The following is a 21472-nucleotide window of genomic DNA, read 5'->3' on the forward strand; positions in this document are numbered from 1 at the left end:
TTGTCAACTGTGTTTTTGGGGGCTTCATGGATTATATTTTATAATCAAAGCAACTGTAAAACACACCAAGATAGACTTAGTCTGTCCTAATCACAGGCACAAAAACACACAGAAATAGATCATCAAGGGAAGCGTTGTTATTTTCAGACATTTTAAATATATAAATAGGAAAAATGAATATGAATAACCAACTACTATGGCAGTCATTTAAAAATACATTTGTTTACAAAATGTTTGATTACGATGACGTGTGATGTGTGTGTGGTTTGTGAGATCATCACAAAGTGATATGCATTAATCTCATAATCATCGTAGCGGCTCAAAAGTCAATGTTTAAAATCCTGACTTCAAAACACCTGAGACAGGCATTTCTGTGTGTGTGTGTGTGTGTGTGTGTGTGTGTGTGTGTGTGTGTGTGTGTGTGTGTGTGTGTGTGTGTCTCTTCTAGGGTCCAGCGGCTGTAAGACAGGCAGGTGTGTAGATCTTCACCGTTTCGTCCCAGGAGCAGTCCAGCACCTGCACACACACACACACACACACACGCGCACACACACAATATTAGTCTTACACTGTCTAACCCTTAATGACACGTATTCACTTCAAAATGAATGAAATAAGGCTGTGCATGGAGGGACGGGGCCCTCCATGTCACCAGAGGGGGAGCACAGCTCTTTCATCAGAGGCTCAGCCTTTGACGGTCTTCCATCACATTGGGGGGTGGGGGGGGGGCGGTCTCATTTAAAGGCTCCGTTTGCCTCGGGGGCTGATTGGAAATTGACTGGCCGCCTGCACCCCGGTCCGACGGTGTGTCCGTGTTTAACCACACGCGCCATCGCCTCCCATTCTCTTTCCTTCCTGAAATGACACGCCTCAAACGTTTGAAGAGGCCCAGTCTCACCCCGAAGGGACAGAGACCTGAGCAGGGTAGCAGTCGTTATCTCCTCTCTACCCCGACGGCCCTGGGATACTCAGGAGGGATACGGCCATCAACTGAATTACATGCCTTAACGGATCCCGGGCTATCATTTAGAAGGCACGCCACCAAAGTCTTCCCCGGCCTTTTATGTGCGCCTGCCCAGCAAAGCCCTTTGCCGGAATCTGGGCATGGGAAATCGGTTGGTTTCCCTGTCGCAAAGCATCCTGGGAAAATAAACTTCTGAGCAACAAAGAATCAGCTATCGAGTGACTCGGAGGGATGAATTCATTCATGTATGCAAACGGTCATTTATTTATTGGCATAACAACAGGAGCAAAACACTCTTGGCAGTAGAGTTATTGTCCATGCATTAGGTTTTGAATGTCGATTTTGGGAATACATATCGTCTTTCGTAATTGCAAATAAATGTTGAATCGTTTCCTTTGTGCAAACCATCATGGGTAAAATGCTTTCTAATTTAATCTTCATACTTTTGCCCGCTAATGAGAACAAACTTGCAATAGCACAAGATGTTTCAGTGCAAAAGCTAACCCAAATATACATTTTGAGCCATTAGGGGCTTATTGGGTTTTACAGGCCTATTGTGAACGTGACGGCTGTCTCCGACTTCATCGGAACATATCTTTTGACATATGATGCCAAACTCCACTAGAAGAGCGCTTTGCTTTTCATCCTTAAGCTGTATACCTGCATGGAAACGTAAAAAGTTTGTAGATTGGCGATTCGGATCCCGAAAAGTTTTTACCTAAACAAAATCACTTTATATCAAAAAGGTTTTCGCCCTGATGATAATATCAGTGTTTCCCACAGACCAGGTAGCAATGTGTGGTGCCCCCCTGCAGGGTTGGCAACTTTTGGTTTTTGGCCGGAGTGAGACTCTGTAGGTCTCAGGGTGGGGGGGGGGGGGGGGGAGGGGAGTTGGATTGCGGGCGGACAGGATTATCGAGTTGGATTGCGGGCGGACGGGATTATCGAGTTGGATTGCGGGCGGACGGGATTATCGAGTTGGATTGCGGGCGGACAGGATTGTTCGCCCGCAATCCCCACCCCCCCCTCTACATCTCCACCCGCGGTGGAATCGCCTTCATCATTATCAAAACGATGCTACACTGTGCGTACCGAACACCATCTCCTGATACTCAAATGAGTAACTCACTAAAAAAGTTATGTGCACCCCTGCTTATAATGGTAGCCTACATGTAAAGGTTTGTTTATGTTTATTTTTAATACTGCCCATAAAAAATATATATCTGATCTTCAACTCTTTTGGCATGATGATTAAGTAGTCTTTTGTGAGGGTATAGAACAATTACTCTCTTAATTATAGAAGAAATCAAAAACAATCAGAGCCGAATAAGTTGTGTATAATAGGCCTCAATGATTTAGTTGTTTGCTCTTTCCATGGCAAATCCTTGTGATGTCATGATATATGTTTATTCATAGGATGTATATACCCGTTTTGGGGAAAGTTGGTCTTTCACTGGTGTTGTATTGATGGATGTGTTCCTGCCAGTAGTCACTTGGGACATACAGTACAGACAGCTCAACCCCTAAAAGCTTGGAACTTAACCCGATGGTTGTCAGTTGACAACCGTTTATATTTGGTTTAATTCCATAAAGATTTATAATTTAGGTTTAGTTATTTAGTCTGTAAAACTATTTATTGTTCATACCTTATACGTAAGATAGTGTTGATTAAATGAGAGTCCTCTCTAGAGCCGTTTGTTCGTTCTAGGCCAGTGGTTCTCACTGGGGAGGGGAGTTGGATTGCGGGTGGGAGTTGGATTTTCGTGTTGGATTGCGGGCGGACAGGATTTTCCCGGCCTTATTGATTTATTACAATGGGAAGGCGTGAAGTGTTCACTGTGTACCTGGGGTGTCTTCTGATGTCATAGACATCATAGTCATCTTGTATCGGTAACATCAAGTTTCTTTTTATGCAATAGTATTGCATAAAAACGGGACAATTGATGTCATTTTCAGAGCTGGCGAAGCGACTTCTGATCTCTTCTCTTTTCGGGGCTTATTGGGTTTTACAGGCCTATTGTGAACGTGACGGCTGTCTCCGACTTCATCGGAACATATCTTTTGACATATGATGCCAAACTCCACTAGAAGAGCGCTTTGCTTTTCATCCTTAAGCTGTATACCTGCATGGAAACGTAAAAAGTTTGTAGGTTGGCGATTCAGATCCCGAAAAGTTTTTACCTAAACAAAATCACTTTATATCAAAAAGGTTTTCGCCCTGATGATAATATCAGTGTTTCCCACAGACCAGGTAGCAATGTGTGGTGCCCCCCTGCAGGGTTGGCAACTTTTGGTTTTTGGCCGGAGTGAGACTCTGTAGGTCTCAGGGTGGGGGTGGGGGGGGGGGGGGAGTTGGATTGCGGGCGGACAGGATTATCGAGTTGGATTGCGGGCGGACGGGATTATCGAGTTGGATTGCGGGCGGACGGGATTGTTCGCCCGCAATCCCCACCCCCCCTTCAACATCTCCACCCGCGGTGGAATCGCCTTCATCATTATCAAAACGATGCTACACTGTGCGTACCGAACACCATCTCCTGATACTCAAATGAGTAACTCACTAAAAAAGTTATGTGCACCCCTGCTTATAATGGTAGCCTACATGTAAAGGTTTGTTTATGTTTATTTTTAATACTGCCCATAAGAAATATATATCTGATCTTCAACTCTTTTGGCATGATGATTAAGTAGTCTTTTGTGAGGGTATAGAACAATTACTCTTAATTATAGAAGAAATCAAAAACAATCAGAGCCGAATAAGTTGTGTATAATAGGCCTCAATGATTTAGTTGTTTGCGCTTTCCATGGCAAATCCTTGTGATGTCATGATATATGTTTATTCATAGGATGTATATACCCGTTTTGGGGAAAGTTGGTCTTTCACTGGTGTTGTATTGATGGATGTGTTCCTGCCAGTAGTCACTTGGGACATACAGTACAGACAGCTCAACCCCTAAAAGCTTGGAACTTAACCCGATGGTTGTCAGTTGACAACCGTTTATATTTGGTTTAATTCCATAAAGATTTATAATTTAGGTTTAGTTATTTAGTCTGTAAAACTATTTATTGTTCATACCTTATACGTAAGATAGTGTTGATTAAATGAGAGTCCTCTCTAGAGCCGTTTGTTCGTTCTAGGCCAGTGGTTCTCACTGGGGAGGGGAGTTGGATTGCGGGTGGGAGTTGGATTGCGGGTGGACAGGATTTTCGTGTTGGATTGCGGGCGGACGGGATTGTTGTGTTGGATTGCGGGCGGACAGGATTTTCGCGTTGGATTGCGGGCGGACGGGATTGTTGTGTTGGATTGCGGGCGGACGGGATTGTTGACGGGGGGAAGGGTTGGTACGGGTTGGCGGAGTTGTTGACGGGGGGGGGGACAATTTAGCGCTCGTCCGAAGCAACGAGAGATCTAACAGGTATTTGTGAGAGAGTGAGATATTTATACATGAAAATCGCGTTAAAATAAATAAAGCGGAATCAATTTGTGCCGCTCGTTGTTGAATCTGTGGCGCTGCGCCACACATTGGTCTATGTATGGGAAACACTGAACATCAATACAGCTATCGATCTATATATTTGAACGTGTTGCCTTGTTTTAGCCAATGTTAGCAAAAGAGGACAAAAATTAGCTTTTTTACGTAAAAATTCAAACAAAGTACTGAGTTCCCTGTAGCGGTATCCTCTGTGGCTTTCAAAGGCTCGTTGGAGACAGACAGACCAACTGACCGCGCGGCGAGGGGAGGGTCGGGACGAGTTAGCAGAACTCCAAGACAGTGACTCACTTCTTTCAGGAGAGGATCGCCCATCGCTAATTAACTTTAGTGCCACCACACAATTGAACACACAGAAGGCAGCCAAGACTGCAGCAAAACGGATCAAAGACAAAACACAGGCCAGAGAGAGAGAGAGAGAGAGAGAGAGAGAGAGAGAGAGAGAGAGAGAGAGAGAGAGAGGTTGTGACAGGGTGCAGCTGTGGACGCAAATAATTTTCTCTATGAGTGTTGGGAGATTGAGAAAAAGCACGAGGGCAGTGGACATTAAACAATAAGAAACATAATTTTCTGAAAGGTGTTTCTAAATCGTGATACGGACAAATAATTAGAGAGAACCTCAAAGAAACCGTGGCGTCAAAGGCCTCTAGCCCTTTGAACAAGGCCCACTGTTCCAGTGAAAACCTAGAGCCTGAAAGAATACAAACGGTTTGACAACTGTTTCTGTTTCTAAAATGCATGAAAGACATGCCCCATTAGACATAATGTGGTGGTTCTTTTCCTTTGACAAGAACATTCTCTTCTCCGAGTCTTATCCGAGCTAATTTTGGCCCGAAAAACACACACATCTGACACACACATCATAAAGAAGACGTCATAGATTGAACCATGTGCCGATGCCCAGATTAGACAGTGGGCACAAGTGTACCTTATGTGGGCCTACAGGGAGACGCCTCAGGCTGGAACATCTGCTAGTATCACAGAGCACTGCTTCATACACACGGTAGAGACAAGTCGGACCATTGACGTCACTGAGATCAGAAGTCGCTTCGCCAACTCTGAAAATTACATAAATTGTCCCGTTTTTATGCAATACTATTGCATAAAAAGAAACTTGATGTTACTTATACAAGATGACTATGATGTCTATGATATCAGAAGACACCCCAGGTACACAGTGAACACTTCACGTCTTCCCATTGTAATAAATCAATAAGGCACTCTTTGTTGGGATGCTTTATGAACACCTGGTTCCCGAGACGACTGACACACTACGTGGATCGGTTGTGCTGAACATGTTGTGCATGTTTGGCCGTTAATGACGGGAGGGATGGCGAGACAGAGCGAGTGTGCGGAGACGATGATTAAAGGTGAATGAGTGAAGGAAACTGAGGCATAGAAGGAGAGAAGGGAGACTGGGAAACAAGCTGTTGCAGAAGATGTTTAGAACGGGTCTGGGCTATGGGCAAGGGAGGGGGAAGATACACGCATATGGAGAGCCGAACTTGGTAGTGTGTGTGTGCGTGCGTGCGTGTGTGTGTCCTCCTTCAACAGCTTGCTGTAATGACATGTCTGATGACAATACAGCTAACAATACAGCTCATTACTGCCAAGACACACACACACACATAATCCCCTCGGACGCACACACACACACACACACACACACACACACACACACACACACACACACACACTCCCTTCAGACATGGACACACACACACACACACTGTCACACTGAACAAAAGCGACTGAGTGGGCAGGGAAGGGACTCCGGCAGCCGCCAGATGATGATTGGTCCTTGAGGGGCGGTGTCTGTGATGTCAGACACGTCCCCGCCCACGCATCCCCAACACGACATAACGACCGGCCGCTCTCCACCTCCGCCACCACATATACACCCCCCCCCCACCACCACATATACACCCCCCCCCCCCCCCCCCACCCCCCCGCCCCCACCCTTCCATCTGGTCAGAACACGGGACCTCTCCGTCCTCAGACATGTGACCTCGGGTCCGGGTTGCTCAAGAGCTTCAGAAGGAAACCATACAATAGTCTGGTGTGTGCGTGTGTGTGTGTGTGTGTGTGACACACACAGAAAGAGACAGCCTTAATTCGACATCCATGGCCTTTTCAGTTTGCCACTTGGTTAATTGGGTTTTTTCTCCCTGACGGAAATGTGTGTGGGCGTGTGTGTGTGTGTGTGTGTGTGTGTGTGTGTGTGTGTGTGTGTGTGTGTGTGTGTGTGTGTGTGTGTGTGTGTGTGTGTTAATGCGTGTGTGTGTGTGTGTGTGACTGTATAATCTGGTGTCTGTTTGACTGCCAGCTGAATGGAGCTTGTTTTGGACCACTATGTACGTAGTCTTCATGGAGTCATTCCTGAGCATGAGGCCCTTAACATTAAGAAGCAAGGAGGTTTGTGACCTGGTTGAGTCATAGTTGATATTGTACTACTGATATTGCTGGCACACTTTTATTTTGATATGATGAATAACCCCTCCTAACCCTTCCCTTTCCAAACTACGGTGGCCAGTACTGGCCTGTGTAAGGTGCCGGTAGGTACTTCTAAAAGGATCTAAACTGCTACCACAGCATAGAGAAGCCAAGTGATGAGGTTCTAGTCTGTAAATGTAACACCAGAGGTCATTTGACGTTGAATGCGATTGTTTGTTGCGGTTACGTCCATAGAATAGTATATCATGGAGCTGAGTGGACCAAGGAGGCCCGGCCCGACCAGTGGGGAGGAGGCCTCGGGGAAGACCCAGGACTAGGTGGAGAGATTATATCTCCGCACTGGCCTGGGAACGCCTGGGGATCCCCCCGTCAGAGCTGGTCAATGTGGCCCCGGGAAAGGGAAGCGTGGGGCCCCCCTGCCTGAGCTGCTGCCCCCGCGACCCGACCCCGGATAAGCGGTTTGAAGATGAATATGAGGATGAGAAGCTGATTGGGATGATACGCATACACGGCGATTACAATGGGGCCTCTGTCATAGCCCCCGTTGACACTACACACGCTGTAGGACATGGAGGGCGTACTATTATTATTACATCCCATGGTGGTAAACTACGTTCGTAGAAATAATTATCATCTGGTTTATGAGCTTATCATTCATCTTTGCCCTACAGGCCAATGTTACCTAGAGTATATGAATAATAACGCTTTCTCCTTTCTCCAAAAGAGTGAGAGCCTATTTCTAGTAATCAAACAGGGAAACTATTTAAGAAAATGATTGTGGATTTTGAACGGAGATCGAATCTGATACGTAAATTCATTATGGTTCTTCCCGATGCGGTTATGCTATCAAGTTAAAGGAAAAGGTGGATTTTGGGCAAAAAGGCAGCGCCACTCGTGAGATGATAGTAAGCAGGGAAGACGCTGCGTACGACTCTGAACAAAAGAGAGATGGCAACAAGAAGAGCTTAACGAACAAGCAGTTGAGACCGGTTTCACCTGGAACAATTCCAATGGATGAGTACGGAAAATGGTCCAGCTGTGCAATTTGCCAGAGCACCTACCATTGGGTAAAAGTCCGCCCACACAGACAATTAAATGTAAAAATGATGGAAGAAACAAGCAAAGTAAAAAAAGAGGAGTGCAAAATCACACTGTAATTGAAACCGCTTGCGCAAGGACTGTTTGCGTCGGAAAGTGGCTAGGCAGCTTTTTAAATGCCCTGAGTGAGAAAGAGGCCATCAAAATAAATCACACGGCAGGTGGAGAGGCTTTCAAGTTTGGTGATGGCAGAGCAGTGCAGTCTGTCAAGAGAGTGAAGGCACCATCTGAGATTGGCCAGACCAAATGTTGCATTGAAACCAAAGTAATCGTTCCTCTGCTATTGAGTAAAGCGTCACTGAAAAGGGCAGGAGACGACCTGAACATTAAGGATGAGAAGGCAGTCGTGTTTCAGCAAACAACAGATCTTGGCCTCACATCTTCAGGTCATGATTGACTCCACATCATTGCAAATGAGGGTCACCCCTCAATTGATCTTTCGAGTATAAATAAAGGTTAAAAATAAAAAATAAAATAAAATGATGGTGTGACTATAATGGGCCGAGACTGCACAGTGGATTCCATTGAGAATGAGGTCCTAGCTATAATGAAAACATGCAGCATGGTGACTTTAGAGAAACCTGTTGTCATTGTTGACCCCTTCATTAGTTTGATCAGCGTCCAGGGTCCACCTCAGAGACCTTCCACTAACACAGGGTGTTGAGTTCAATAATGAGGAGATTAGAGACATGGCAGAAGACATTAACATTGAAATAACGGCCACAGCTGCCTACAGGGCATGGAGCAATGGACTGCTGGTAAGACTCAAACCTGACTAGAAAACTGGCCTAGATTGAGCACTCACGGTAAAGTTACCAGCCTTACCAGTGTTGTGACAGAATAAAAACCTTTCCTGTTGTAGTTGAAAGGCTTCCTGCTTTGGAGGTCACAACTGTCATTGCATGGGTAGGACAACACATGACAACACTGCATGCAGCGAGGAAGGCCTTCACATGGCAGGATTAAGGGAAACTCTGGCGGGTTCTGAGAAAGCAAATTCGACCCTCTGATTATTTATGAATCCTGGGAAAAAAAACGGTTTGTTTTGTGGACAGAAACACTGGAACCGTGCACACCGGAGAAGGAGCACAGGAAAGTACAAAGGATGCTGCAATCTGCAGTATTCTGAAACTGGTGTGCACCTTGAAGGAAACCCAGACGGGGAAATTTGTAAAGTTCACCCAAAAGACGCGCCTGCATGTGCTTCAGACAACCTCAAATTAGTAGTAGAGTAATACTTCAAAAACAATCAAAAATGAACTCTATGGACATTAAAGCAGCATTCCTCTATTGTCTCGGGAGATTCACATTCTTCCACCTGTTGACGTCAGGCGTGAAGGAACTGTATGAAAATTATAGAAATGTGTAATGTTGAAAACTGGAACAAAGAAGTGCAACGTCGACCATGCGTGAGAACTACCAGTCGGAAACAAACGGTGATGTGACCGGGGGCTTGCCGGGCATGCCCGTGACTTTGTCTGGGCTGGCGCCAGTCATTCCTCGCCTGAAGGAAGCCTTTGAAGTTGGCAGAGAAGAAGGGCAAGGCTCGGCATGGAGTTGGCCAGTCCAAGAGGAGCTGTGCATCTGCAACAGAAGGTCTGCATTTATGCCCTGCATTGGATTCAGTGAGAGAACGGGATTCTCCTCTCACAGCTCCAGAGGTTGATCAACTCAGATCAGAAATGGGCCAAATCCTTTGGGTTGGAAGACTGAGTAGGTGATGTGATGTTTGAGGCCTGATGTGATGTTCCACACCTGTACCACAATGCATGATGCCAACCACATCATAAGAAAACTGAAGACAGGAAGTCAGTTTGATGTTTCAGAACCTCGGGGAAGACATCAATTTGAAGTTGGTTGGGTTCAGTGATGCCTCTGGGAAACCTTCCAGATGGTGTCAGGCAAGGAGGACATCTTCTTATCCTTATGGGGGAGGGAGGAACATGCACAGAACTCTCACATAGCTGTCTCGTGCTAATGCAGTAGATAATGCCATCTTTATGGAGAGCTCATTGCAGATCGTTTTTTGCCTATTGTATGCGTCACAGATAACCTCAGAAGTAAAGTCAGTAACCAAAAAGAGGCTGTGATGATTTAATCTGTTAAAGGACTCATTCACCCTCTATATGAGGCGGGTCATGTGGTCCCCCACAAGGGAACAGCGAGGGAGTCTAGAAGATGGCATGACCTACGTACGTTCAGGCAACCCGTAACCCGTGTCTTTAGGGAGGACACTGGAAAATTAAAGAACCTGAGAATAATCATAAAGCATACGTTAAAAAAAGAAAACGTATGGCCATTTCTACAACAAATCTTTTTTTTATGATTATTACTATGCTCATTTATTTTCAGAAAGGGGTCCTTGAAAGAGAGGTTGAATTTGAAGTCCTACTTGTACTATTGATATACAAGTAATAGTATTAGTACTTGTACTATTGATATACAAGTAATAGTATTAGTACTTGTACTATTGATATACAAGTAATAGTATTAGTACTTGTACTATTGATATACAAGTAATAGTATTAGTACTTGTACTATTGATATACAAGTAATAGTATTAGTACTTGTACTATTGATATACAAGTAATAGTATTAGTACTTGTACTATTGATATACAAGTAATAGTATTAGTACTTGTACTATTGATATACAAGTAATAGTATTAGTACTTGTACTATTGATATTGCTGACGCACTTTTATTTTGACATGACACATCGCTGTGGCTCTGCGGCTGCGCGGTGAAGGTACTCTTCTGTCAGTCGCTTAAAGAGAACACTTCCATTAAAGTTGTTAAGGAATAGAGTGAGACGTTATTTTATTATGTGTGTGTGTGTGTGTGTGTGTGTGTGTGTGTGTGTGTGTGTGTGTGTGTGTGTGTGTGACCTAGTTGTGTGTGTGTGTGTGTGTGTGTGTGTGTGTGTGTGTGAGACTGTGAGAGTGTGAGTCAGTGTGTTACCTGGTTGTGTGTGTGTGTGTGTGTGTGTGTGTGTGTGTGTGTGTGTGTGTGTGTGTGTGTGTGTGTGTGTGTGTGTGTGTGTGTGTGTGTGTGTGTGTGTGCGTGTGAGTGAGTGAGTGAGTTACCTGGTTGGGTGTGTGTGTGTGTGTGTTACCTGGTTGGGTGTGTGTGTGTGTGTTACCTGGTTGGGTGTGTGTGTGTGTGTGTGTGTGTGTGTGTGTGTGTGTGTGTTACCTGGTTGGGTGTGTGTGTGTGTGTGTGTGTGTGTGTGTGTGTGTGTTACCTGGTTGGGTGTGTGTAGGCTGAAGTCTATCCCACAGACAAACTCAGAGTGATGCTCCACCGTCTCCAGAAGAGGCTGACTCCTGCTGTAGTCCCAGAACCTAAAAACATACAGACCACCAGGTCACACACACACACACACACACACACACACACACACACACACACACACACACACACACACACACACACACACACACACACACACACACACACACACACACACACAGTATTACTGCATTTTGTCATTTTTGCATTCAACTTAAATTTTACTTGCTTTGTCAATGTATTGGAGATTAAAATGTTCCATGTTAAAAACTGCCATTGAACAAAACAGAGGGTGGAGAGAGAGGAAGAGGGGAGAGAGAGAGGGAGTCAGTGAGGGTTGAAATAGTGAATGAGCCAATAAAACACTATTCCCAGACCTCAACCAATCAGACTAATTGAAAGACTTTTCGTGTGTGTGTGTGTGTGTGTGTGTGTGTGTGTGTGTGTGTGTGTGTGTGTGTGTGTGTGTGTGTGTGTGTGCTCTGACTCAGCAGATCCTCCCATCAGGACCGTTTCACTCTGCAGATGTATTTAAGCCACTTTCAGAATGAGCTCCATTCACTCTATTATCCCCATAAGGACCATTCACATCCTCTCTATATCTATACACTATATCTATATCTATATGTATATAGATATAGATACAGATACAGTCATGTGTGAGGACATGGAGAGAAATGTAACCACATCAGTTATGGTGTCCAGATCCATCCCGCTGCCCGCTGCAGGACGCTGGTCAGGAGGGTTGACTGAAGCCTGGGGTTCTCACCTGGGCTGACGTCCAGTAAATAGCTGCTCAACCAAACTCCAAAACATGCTCGATAGTCGGGTTTAAAGAGGATAAAAAGGGTACATTTTCGTGTACATTTCGAAATGGCGTGAAACGTGAAAAATACGTAACTTCAGAACCTCTCTCTATGTTCCTCATCACATCATATCCAAACAGAGAGGAGGTTGAATGTTAAAACTGATTGTTACACGGCTCTTCTCAGTGCTGTGGAACGCTCCGCTCACTCGCATGGGCCTTCCCGACTTCCGGTGGTGAATTATTTTTCAATAATGACCGTTGCTAAGCATATAATGGCCGCTGTCAAGGAAAGTGGATTTTTTCACGTCTTTCGTATCACTCCGCAAGTAGTCCGGTAACTTATCAACCCCAGTGGATTCGGTTGCTAAGCGACGTCAACGTCTTTCGCAGACTATTTCTCTGCTGATCAACACTACGAATGGTAATTGTAAAAAGACAAGTTATTTTATTTATTTAGTTATTTTTTAGTTTTGGCAAGGAGCCGTGTAATAAGTGGAATAATGTATAGAATGTCACCAGTCATTATCTAAAAGCGAACCGGACACCGACGTGAAGCGGAGGTGTCTCGCTTCGCCCCGATAATGACCGGCGTTCTATACATTATCCCTTACTTGTTACCTTACGTTAACGTTTCACCTCAGACTAGACCACGTTTATCACAAACACTTCAGGTTACCTGGAGGCCATGGCGGGCTGTTGCTTGTTTAAAACATCTCCACATTTAAAAACATGTTGTGTAACCATGGGGGTATGGGATTGGGAAAGGTTATACATAACAATGTATTTTGCCTTGTGTGGTTAAGGTCATCACGGAGAAATGTGCTTGTAATTAACCTGCACCCCCCTCATGTGTTACACCCGTCTACCGAGCCAGAACCACATGTTCGTTTGTTCGCTTCTCTTTGATTTCTGTGTGTGGATTTATGCCTGAATGCGTCAGTGTGTGTGTGTGTGTGTGTGTGTGTGTGTGTGTGTGTGTGTGTGTGTGTGTGTTTGCCGTGTGTGTGTGTGTGTGTGTGTGTAGATGTTTGTCTGTTTTTGTTTGAGAGAGTGAATGGACAAATGCTAGTACAAATAAAAACGTGTTTGTGTAAATTAGCCCTGTCGTCTCCATGGTAACTTATTATTTAACCCCTATTGTGTTACGCTGCAGATCCACCTGTCGGATGTGTGTGTGTGTGTGTGTGTGTGTGTGTGTGTGTGTGTGTGTGTGTGTGTGTGTGTGTGTGTGTGTGTGTGTGTGTGCGCCTGTGTGTGTGAGAATGATTGTGACCAAGAGAGTAATTAAAGGCATGGTGGAAACAGGTATGAAAGGGGAGAGAGAGAGAGAGAGAGAGACAGAGACAGAGACAGAGACAGAGACAGAGAGAGAGAGAGAGAGAAAGAGAGACGTGATGTTTTCATAGTAAAACGTTTTCATAGTAAAAGTATACACCCAAGGAAGGAAGGAAGGGAAGAATGACTAAATGACTGAATGACTGATAACAAAAGATAACAAAAGGTATCCACAGATACTCTACCTCACTCTGTGAATAACTAAAAACATAAAAGAACAAAATAACAAACTAAAGAAAAAATAAGACAGGTGTACGTAAATAAGAATGGGATAAAGAAAAAAAGAATGAAAGAAAGAAAGAAAGAAAGAACAAATGCGTGAAGAACGATAGAATGAAAAGAAATCAATTGTATTTGATGTCTTTTCTTGTGTGCAAGGCATTTGTTTGATACAATTAAATAAATCCCCAAAAAAATAGAACAAACCGGATATCACCACTGAATGACGCAAATGTACACCCCCACACTCAACACCATCTGTAGAAAACAATCCTGGGCAAACATCAGACAGATGGGGCCGCGTCAGTGGTCGGATCTAGTCTCAATCTCACCCTGATCAATGATTCAATGGGCGTCCGTTATGGAGCCCACGTCAACATGGGAACACAGAGACCCAACGCATTGAGACCTGTTCCATGAGCCTGTCAGGGAAAACCCTGGCTGGAGTCCTCCGCAGATACTGGAGTCCAGGCCCCCTCACAGTGTAAGGGGGTTAGAGAGTCCACTGATATTTCATTAGGCGTTTAGTCGCGCAAAAAGATTTAATTATTAAGCGTTGCGACCGAATGCATCCGTGGTCTCAACGAGCCATGATTAACTCGTGGCCGTCTTGTCCCGGACACCGCTATCAACATGAAGCGCTCCCCTGGTGGACGCAGCCCCAGGACCGGACACACACCACCAGGGGTTCATTAGATACGCGCCCGCCAGGATGAGCCCCCCCCCCAGACAAGGCTATTACTTTAACTGTCCCCCCGAGGCAGCACCGTACAGCCGTACATGGAGATACAAACTCATGGTTTTTCCATTGATTTGTTTTGACAACCATCAAGCTGTATTGCATCTATGTGCGCAATAACACGGTGTATAAATACATGAGGCAACATTTTCGAACCATTCAGAACCACTTTGTCCAGGTCTGAATTTAAAAGGCACACCAAACCATTTTCTGATGCCTCGATAATTATATATTTAAACAATGACACCAAAAGTGTGACGATTAGTCATCAGCTTGAGTCGACTAAGAAAAGCTTCTTTGGGGGCAGCCTTACTATAGTCCAAACTAGAGTCCTCACTAGAGTCCTCACTAGAGTAGAATCCTCACTAGAGTCCTCACTAGAGTAGAATCCTCACTGGAGTAGAATCCTCACTAGAGTAGAGTCCTCACTAGAGTAGAATCCTCACTGGAGTAGAATCCTCACTAGAGTAGAATCCTCACTAGAGTAGAGTCCTCACTGGAGTAGAATCCTCACTAGAGTAGAGTCCTCACTAGAGTAGAATCCTCACTAGAGTCCTCACTAGAGTAGAATCCTCACTAGAGTAGAATCCTCACTAGAGTAGAATCCTCACTAGAGTCCTCACTAGAGTAGAATCCTCACTAGAGTAGAATCCTCACTATAGTAGAGTCCTCACTAGAGTAGAATCCTCACTAGAGTAGAATCCTCACTGGAGTAGAGTCCTCACTGGAGTAGAATCCTCACTAGAGTAGAATCCTCACTATAGTAGAGTCCTCACTAGAGTAGAATCCTCAGTAGAGTCCTCACTAGAGTAGAATCCTCACTAGAGTAGAGTCCTCACTAGAGTAGAATCCTCACTGGAGTAGAATCCTCACTAGAGTAGAATCCTCACTAGAGTCCTCACTAGAGTAGAATCCTCACTGGAGTAGAATCCTCACTAGAGTAGAGTCCTCACTAGAGTAGAGTCCTCACTAGAGTAGAATCCTCACTAGAGTCCTCACTAGAGTGGAATCCTCACTAGAGTCCTCATCACAGAAGAATCCTCACTGGAGTAGAATCCTCACTGGAGTAGAATCCTCACTAGAGAAGAATCCTCACTAGAGTAGAGTCCTCACTAGAGTAGAATCCTCACTAGAGTAGAATCCTCACTAGAGTCCTCACTAGAGTAGAATCCTCACTAGAGTAGAGTCCTCACTAGAGTCCTCACTAGAGTATAATCCTCACTAGAGTAGAGTCCTCACTAGAGAAGAATCCTCACTAGAGTCCTCACTAGAGTATAATCCTCACTAGAGTAGAGTCCTCACTAGAGTAGAATCCTCACTAGAGTAGAGTCCTCACTAGAGAAGAATCCTCACTAGAGTCCTCACTGGAGTAGTGACCTCAGTAGAACTACTCCTCACTAGACTAGAATTGTCACTGGAGTCCTCATGAGTCTTTACTAAACTAGAATCCAGATAAGAGTTATCACTAGGCTAGACACCTACCCTGAGTCCTCATTAGACTAGAGAAGTCCTCACTAGAGTCCTCACTAGACTAGAGTCCTCCCTAGAGGAGTCATCATTATTGTTCTGATTAGAGTCTTTACTAGAGTCAGCTAGTGTCCTCATTGTAGTCCTGAATAGTTCCTGGACTAGAGTCCTCAGCTGAGTCCTCAGTAGTGGCGTCCTGAGTCCTCCCAACACTAGAGTCCTAACTCCACTAGAGTCCTCACTAGAGTCCTCCCAACACTAGAGTCCTAACTCCACTAGAGTCCTCACTACAGTCCTCCCAACACTAGAGTCCTAACTCCACTAGAGTCCTCACTAGAGTCCTCCCAACACTAGAGTCCTAACTCCACTAGAGTCCTCAGTAGAGTCCTCCCAACACTAGAGTCCTAACTCCACTAGAGTCCTCAGTAGAGTCCTCCCAACACTAGAGTCCTAACTCCACTAGAGTCCTCAGTAGAGTACTCCCAACACTAGAGTCCTAACTCCACTAGAGTCCTCAGTAGTAGTTGCATGCAGCATGTGGTTGGAGACAATGTGCAGTATTAAATATGTACATATCCTGTTATAAAGTCATCCCACATTTTAATTAAATAAAATCCTCCCACACTTTTTAAATCATTTATATCTGAGAAAAATCCAATATCATTTATCTTTTGGCTAGGCGTGATGAATCTTTGCTTTGTTTCTATTTATATATAACATGTATAGCAGTGTAATTAGTGTGAATGCTGGAGAATTCACACTCTAGATATCGAAATCTTTATTATTAGTGTGAATGCTGGAGCATTCACACTCTAGATATCGAAATCTTTATTATTTCTATTTTTATATATATGAATATATATTATATATTCATTCTTCTCCTTCTTCATACTTTCAGCTACAGAAACCATTCAAATATCAAAACGTTCAGATTTTTGACGACATGACTGCTATCTATTCAGCTTTTTCATATTCATTGATATTTTTGCCAAGGTTGATAATTGAAGATGAAACTATTTAAAAAACGCTTGTTTTAGGTAAATATAAAACTGAAAATGCAACGCTCAAAGTCAATGGGGTTACCCAAACCTGGATCAGCACACATGAACAAACCAGTTTTCATTTGAGGGTACGTACTGTAGTGCGTGGGTGTTGTGAGTGTATGTGTGTGTGTTGTGTGTGTGAGTGTGTGCACATGGGATAGCAGGTGACAGGTGCCTCTTTTTTCTCAAACAAAGACCACAAGCAGGCACCTGTGTGTTTGTGTTTGTGCGTACGTGTGCATGTGTGTGTGTGCATGCATGCCTGTTTCAGAGGAGATTTGGAAGGCCGAAAGGGTCAAAACTATACCTAATTTCAGACATGTATAAATCGAGGTAGAATACGGTGGTTTTTGCTGTCATGACGCCGTCTTTTCCACTAGAGGTCATCCAAATACTTTAGACATAAAATCCAACATAAAATCCACATTCACTCAGGTAGAGGTCTAATATAAAACTCAGATGAAAGCCACACACTGAGGGGTTGAACGGTGCCCTTGAAGACTCTCTTGTACTACTATGAATTTCGTCGTATGAATTGAGGATTACAACAAGACGGATGACATCTTCTATGGCATCAGATAGCACACTAGGGTGTGTACACACACAACACTAGAGCAAGCAATGATGAGATTCAGAGGGGAAAATAGCCTTTCACTTGACAGCTGGTAACAACATTTATATTTAAAGGTCCCATGGCATGAAAATAGCCAGTAGCTAAAAATTGCATTAGGTGTAAACCGAGAAGTAGGTATCTTGCTCCGCCTTTGAAAAAAGGATCACTGAAACGCTTTGATTTGGCTTCCGGCCCCATATGACATCATATGGAGCCATGTTACCTCCCCTTTCTCTGCTTGGCCCGCCCAGAGAATTTGGCCCGACAATGAGACAATGAGCTAGGACCGTGCGAGTGCCACATGTGTGTGTGTGAATACACACACTGTAACGCAAGTGTTCTTTGTTATTTGGATAACCGTTCTGCTGTTGGTGTTATGGCGCATAACACGCAACACAATAACGCAAGCTTGCATAAAGCTCCCATTTGGTGAAAAGACTAGACTGCGTCGGGTTGGTTGAGAAGGAATTGGGAACCGCGACATGGAGGAGAAAAGTATTGTTGCCCAGGATTGTCCGTCGGAGCCCCGCTGTAGCGGGCAGCTGGGCTCCGGCGGGAGACAATCCCGGGCAACGGGCAGCGTTCAGCGGGCAACCCCCTTCTCCTCCATTTTGCCGTTCAGTCTGTACTTAATATTGACGTGGAAGTGGAAGAACCAGAGGCGTCTGAGAACCCGAGCAGTCGCTTGAGATTCATAATATCATCCGGAGGCGCAAACAGCTTTTGACCATGATAATATATATTATATTATATAGATATCTAAATATAATATGATATTATTTAGATCTAGAGCTCCAGGACTCCCGCCGGAGCACCCGGAGTGTTCAGTGTTCCACTGTAAACACTAGCGCACCGTGGCCACAAGCTGCTCAGGGCCACACCCCCACCCTACCTTGACCCGCCTCTAAAAACGGCACGTTTGTGGAGAGCTCATTGTGGGCCTGGCTCGTAGTGGCTGTAACTCTGCACCAAGGCTGAATTTCTTGAACGTCTTCAAGTACTGTATTAGGGGCCCACTAACACCTATATTAAAGCATCCATAAAATAGCATGCCATGGGACCTTTAAAGTACTGCCAAAGGAAAGATGGAATCTTTAGGATTAAGGCCCCGCCTCTCAGCCTGTTGGTCCCGCCCACTGGGAGGTTAAAGCCAATGAGAACTCACCGTTGATTGATAGATGGGAAGTGGAGATCAAAAGGTAGCCCTTACCTGACAGTGAAGTCATAGGAACAGGAGGCCAACACCGTCCGACTGAAGGGAGAAAACTGTGGGGGGAGGGGGAGAGAGAGAGAGAGAGAGAGAGAGAGAGAGAGAGAGAGGGATATGGAGAAGAAGGGATAGAGAGGAAGGGATGGAGGGAAGAAGAGAGGAGGAGAGGGAGGAAGAGAGTAGTAGGGAGGGAGGGGGAGAGAGAGAGCGAGAGAGAGAGAGAGAGAGAGGGAAAAAGAGATATGGAAAAACATCAACACAGGTAGGATGAATTGGTGAACGTCCCCTTTGTCCCTCTGACCCCTGCTCTCCCCTTGGCTGTGTGTGTTTTGATTGGGCGTGGAAGCAGACCTGCACTGGTCGGCTCCGCCCAGGGGGACAGCAGTCCGAACACACACCACCACACCACACCGCCCACTGGGACGGCTGGCCGTTCCCCCTGCTCGCCTACCTGGGAAGAATACCACCTGGACGCCCCTGACAACCACCGCGGAGATAGGAGACCCTGTTTACCGCCCCAAAACAACTGTGTGCACTGTGTCCCACTAGTTCTACGGCTATATGCATTTATTTATCTAATTCTGTTCTCTCTCTACATATTTTTGAACACTATTAAAAACCACACACCGTACCGACACACACACACACACTACTCCACCTACTATTCGGGGTCCACCTAACACTACCACCTAACACTACCACCATTATGGGGTCCACCCTTTCCAGTGCTTCTACAGCTACACAAAAAAATCAGGCAATATAAGCAAAAAATCCTGATCACAACTATCACTTCAATTAATTAAAATGGTTAGAAAAAGTTTTTTGCCAACATGGTGGGGCCCCGTTTTTAACATTGCTATCTGTCCAGCTAGGCTCTGTCGACCCCGGCAAGGCGCTGGGGGTACAGGTCAGCAGAGTAAAACAACGTCTAGCGTCTTAGCGTCTAGAGGAGGACCGAACATCGTTGACGGGAGCTACGCATCCTAACGAAACAACTGAGAGACAGAAAAAATTATCAAGCTCATCAGCAAGCAAGGAAAAAGCTAGAGGATAGCTCTGGATAGCCATCCGGCAACAAACTACTCTGGCGATCCCTTATGGATAGCCATCCGGCAACCAGAGGTCTGATTTGCATGCCTAGTCATTTCCCATAACACAAACCACGTGATCAATTTGGCCACATGTGATTGGCTGAACGATATACACTTCAGGAAGTGTGTATGGGGTGCAGTACCACCTGGGGGGCGCTCATGAGCATGACAATTACACACACAGAACTCAACTTTGCTACCTTGTGGGCCAAGTAAACAAAGAGTGGGGGGCATGTCAGGGCAGCCTCCTGAGCTCATTAAAAATGAAAAACGGTGCGGAGATGGATTTTGGGCCCCACTACAGCTGAGGGCCCCATCCCTTTGGTGTGCTACCCATGACTGGGCCCCACAAACCCACATCTGTGAGGACACACACACACACTTTGCCACTACACACTCATCAGCGATAGATTAGCTGGACTAGTTCATCTCTGAGGAAAGGTAATCGATCAGGGATGTCTGGCCAGAAACACCACAAAGAGTAAGGGACAGAGAGAGAGAGAGAGATAGAGAGAGAGAGAGAGAGAGAGAGAGAGAGAGAGAGAGAGAAAGAGAGAGGGAGAGCTGTGTAATTAACTAACATGCTAACACACACACACACACACACAAACTCAATAAATGAAGATTGCACACACCAAGCTAATTCAAGACATTTGTGGGTTGCCCGCATGTGTGTGTGTGTGTGTGTGTGTGTGTGTGTGTGTGTGTGTGTGTGTGTGTGTGTGTGTGTGTGTGTGTGTGTGTGTGTGTGTTTCTTGTTAACTCCATTTAGGTGGGTGTTTTGACGCTGTCACAGTCGGTTTTTCAGTATGTCCACAGACATTTCCTCACAAATTATGTTGATAATAGCGTGCGTGCGTGTGTGTGTGTTTGAGGGCATGTGTGTGCGTGGCAAAGATCCTGTGTGTTTATGTGAGCGTGTGTTTGTGTGTCTGGTCACGATTGTGTGTCTGTATGCGAGTGTGCGTGTGCACATAGTTGAAATCTTGTGTGTGTGTGTATGCTGTCACGATCGTCCTGTATTGTGTGGGCTACAACGCTGTGGACTGAACAAACCAAATGCAAAAAGACTTGCAAAGTACTGCTCCACCTCTGCCACAATAGGCAGCTTAGCAATCTGGAGAAGAAGATGCAACGTGTACCCATGATCTAAATAGTTGTATGAGCATAAGGCATTCTCTGTTTGGTCAAGCCTGCTCAGTCCTGCAATGCTTCCACTAATGTTGGATCATTTGTACCTCTCCACTTGTTATGATCCAAATAAAAGTATTAAACTGTGTGTGTGCGTGTGTGTGTGTGTGTGTGTGTGTGTGTGTGTGTGTGTGTGTGTGTGTGTGTGTGTGTGTGTGTGTGTGTGTGTGTGTGTACCTTGACTCTGCGGATGGCGTAGGAGTGTCCGACCAGTGGCGGACAGACGGGCTGCCGGGGATTCCTCAGGTCCCACACACACACACTGCAGTCCACCGCCGCCGTCACCACCGTGTGCTGCACACACACACACACACACACACACACACACACACACACACACACACACACACACACACACACACACACACACACACACACACACAGTTAACAGAACATCCTCCCCACAACACACACACACACACTAAATGCACACAATTCATCAAACGTATTCGTAGGTTG

General features: G+C 45.2%; 1 protein-coding gene across 1 annotated transcript in view; it reads right to left on the minus strand.

Moving 5' to 3' along the window:
• pex7 (peroxisomal biogenesis factor 7) overlaps positions 1-21472 on the minus strand; it is a 30527-nt gene continuing 9055 nt past the window's right edge. Inside the window, 4 exon segments of the mRNA XM_084483992.1 lie at positions 1-516; positions 11251-11350; positions 18732-18787; positions 21191-21307. Of these exon segments, the coding sequence (XP_084340118.1) occupies positions 445-516; positions 11251-11350; positions 18732-18787; positions 21191-21307 (345 nt within the window). The 3' untranslated portion in view covers positions 1-444.

This window comes from Micromesistius poutassou (assembly GCF_964030765.1).
Source record: "Micromesistius poutassou genome assembly, chromosome: 19".
Lineage (NCBI taxonomy): Eukaryota > Metazoa > Chordata > Actinopteri > Gadiformes > Gadidae > Micromesistius > Micromesistius poutassou.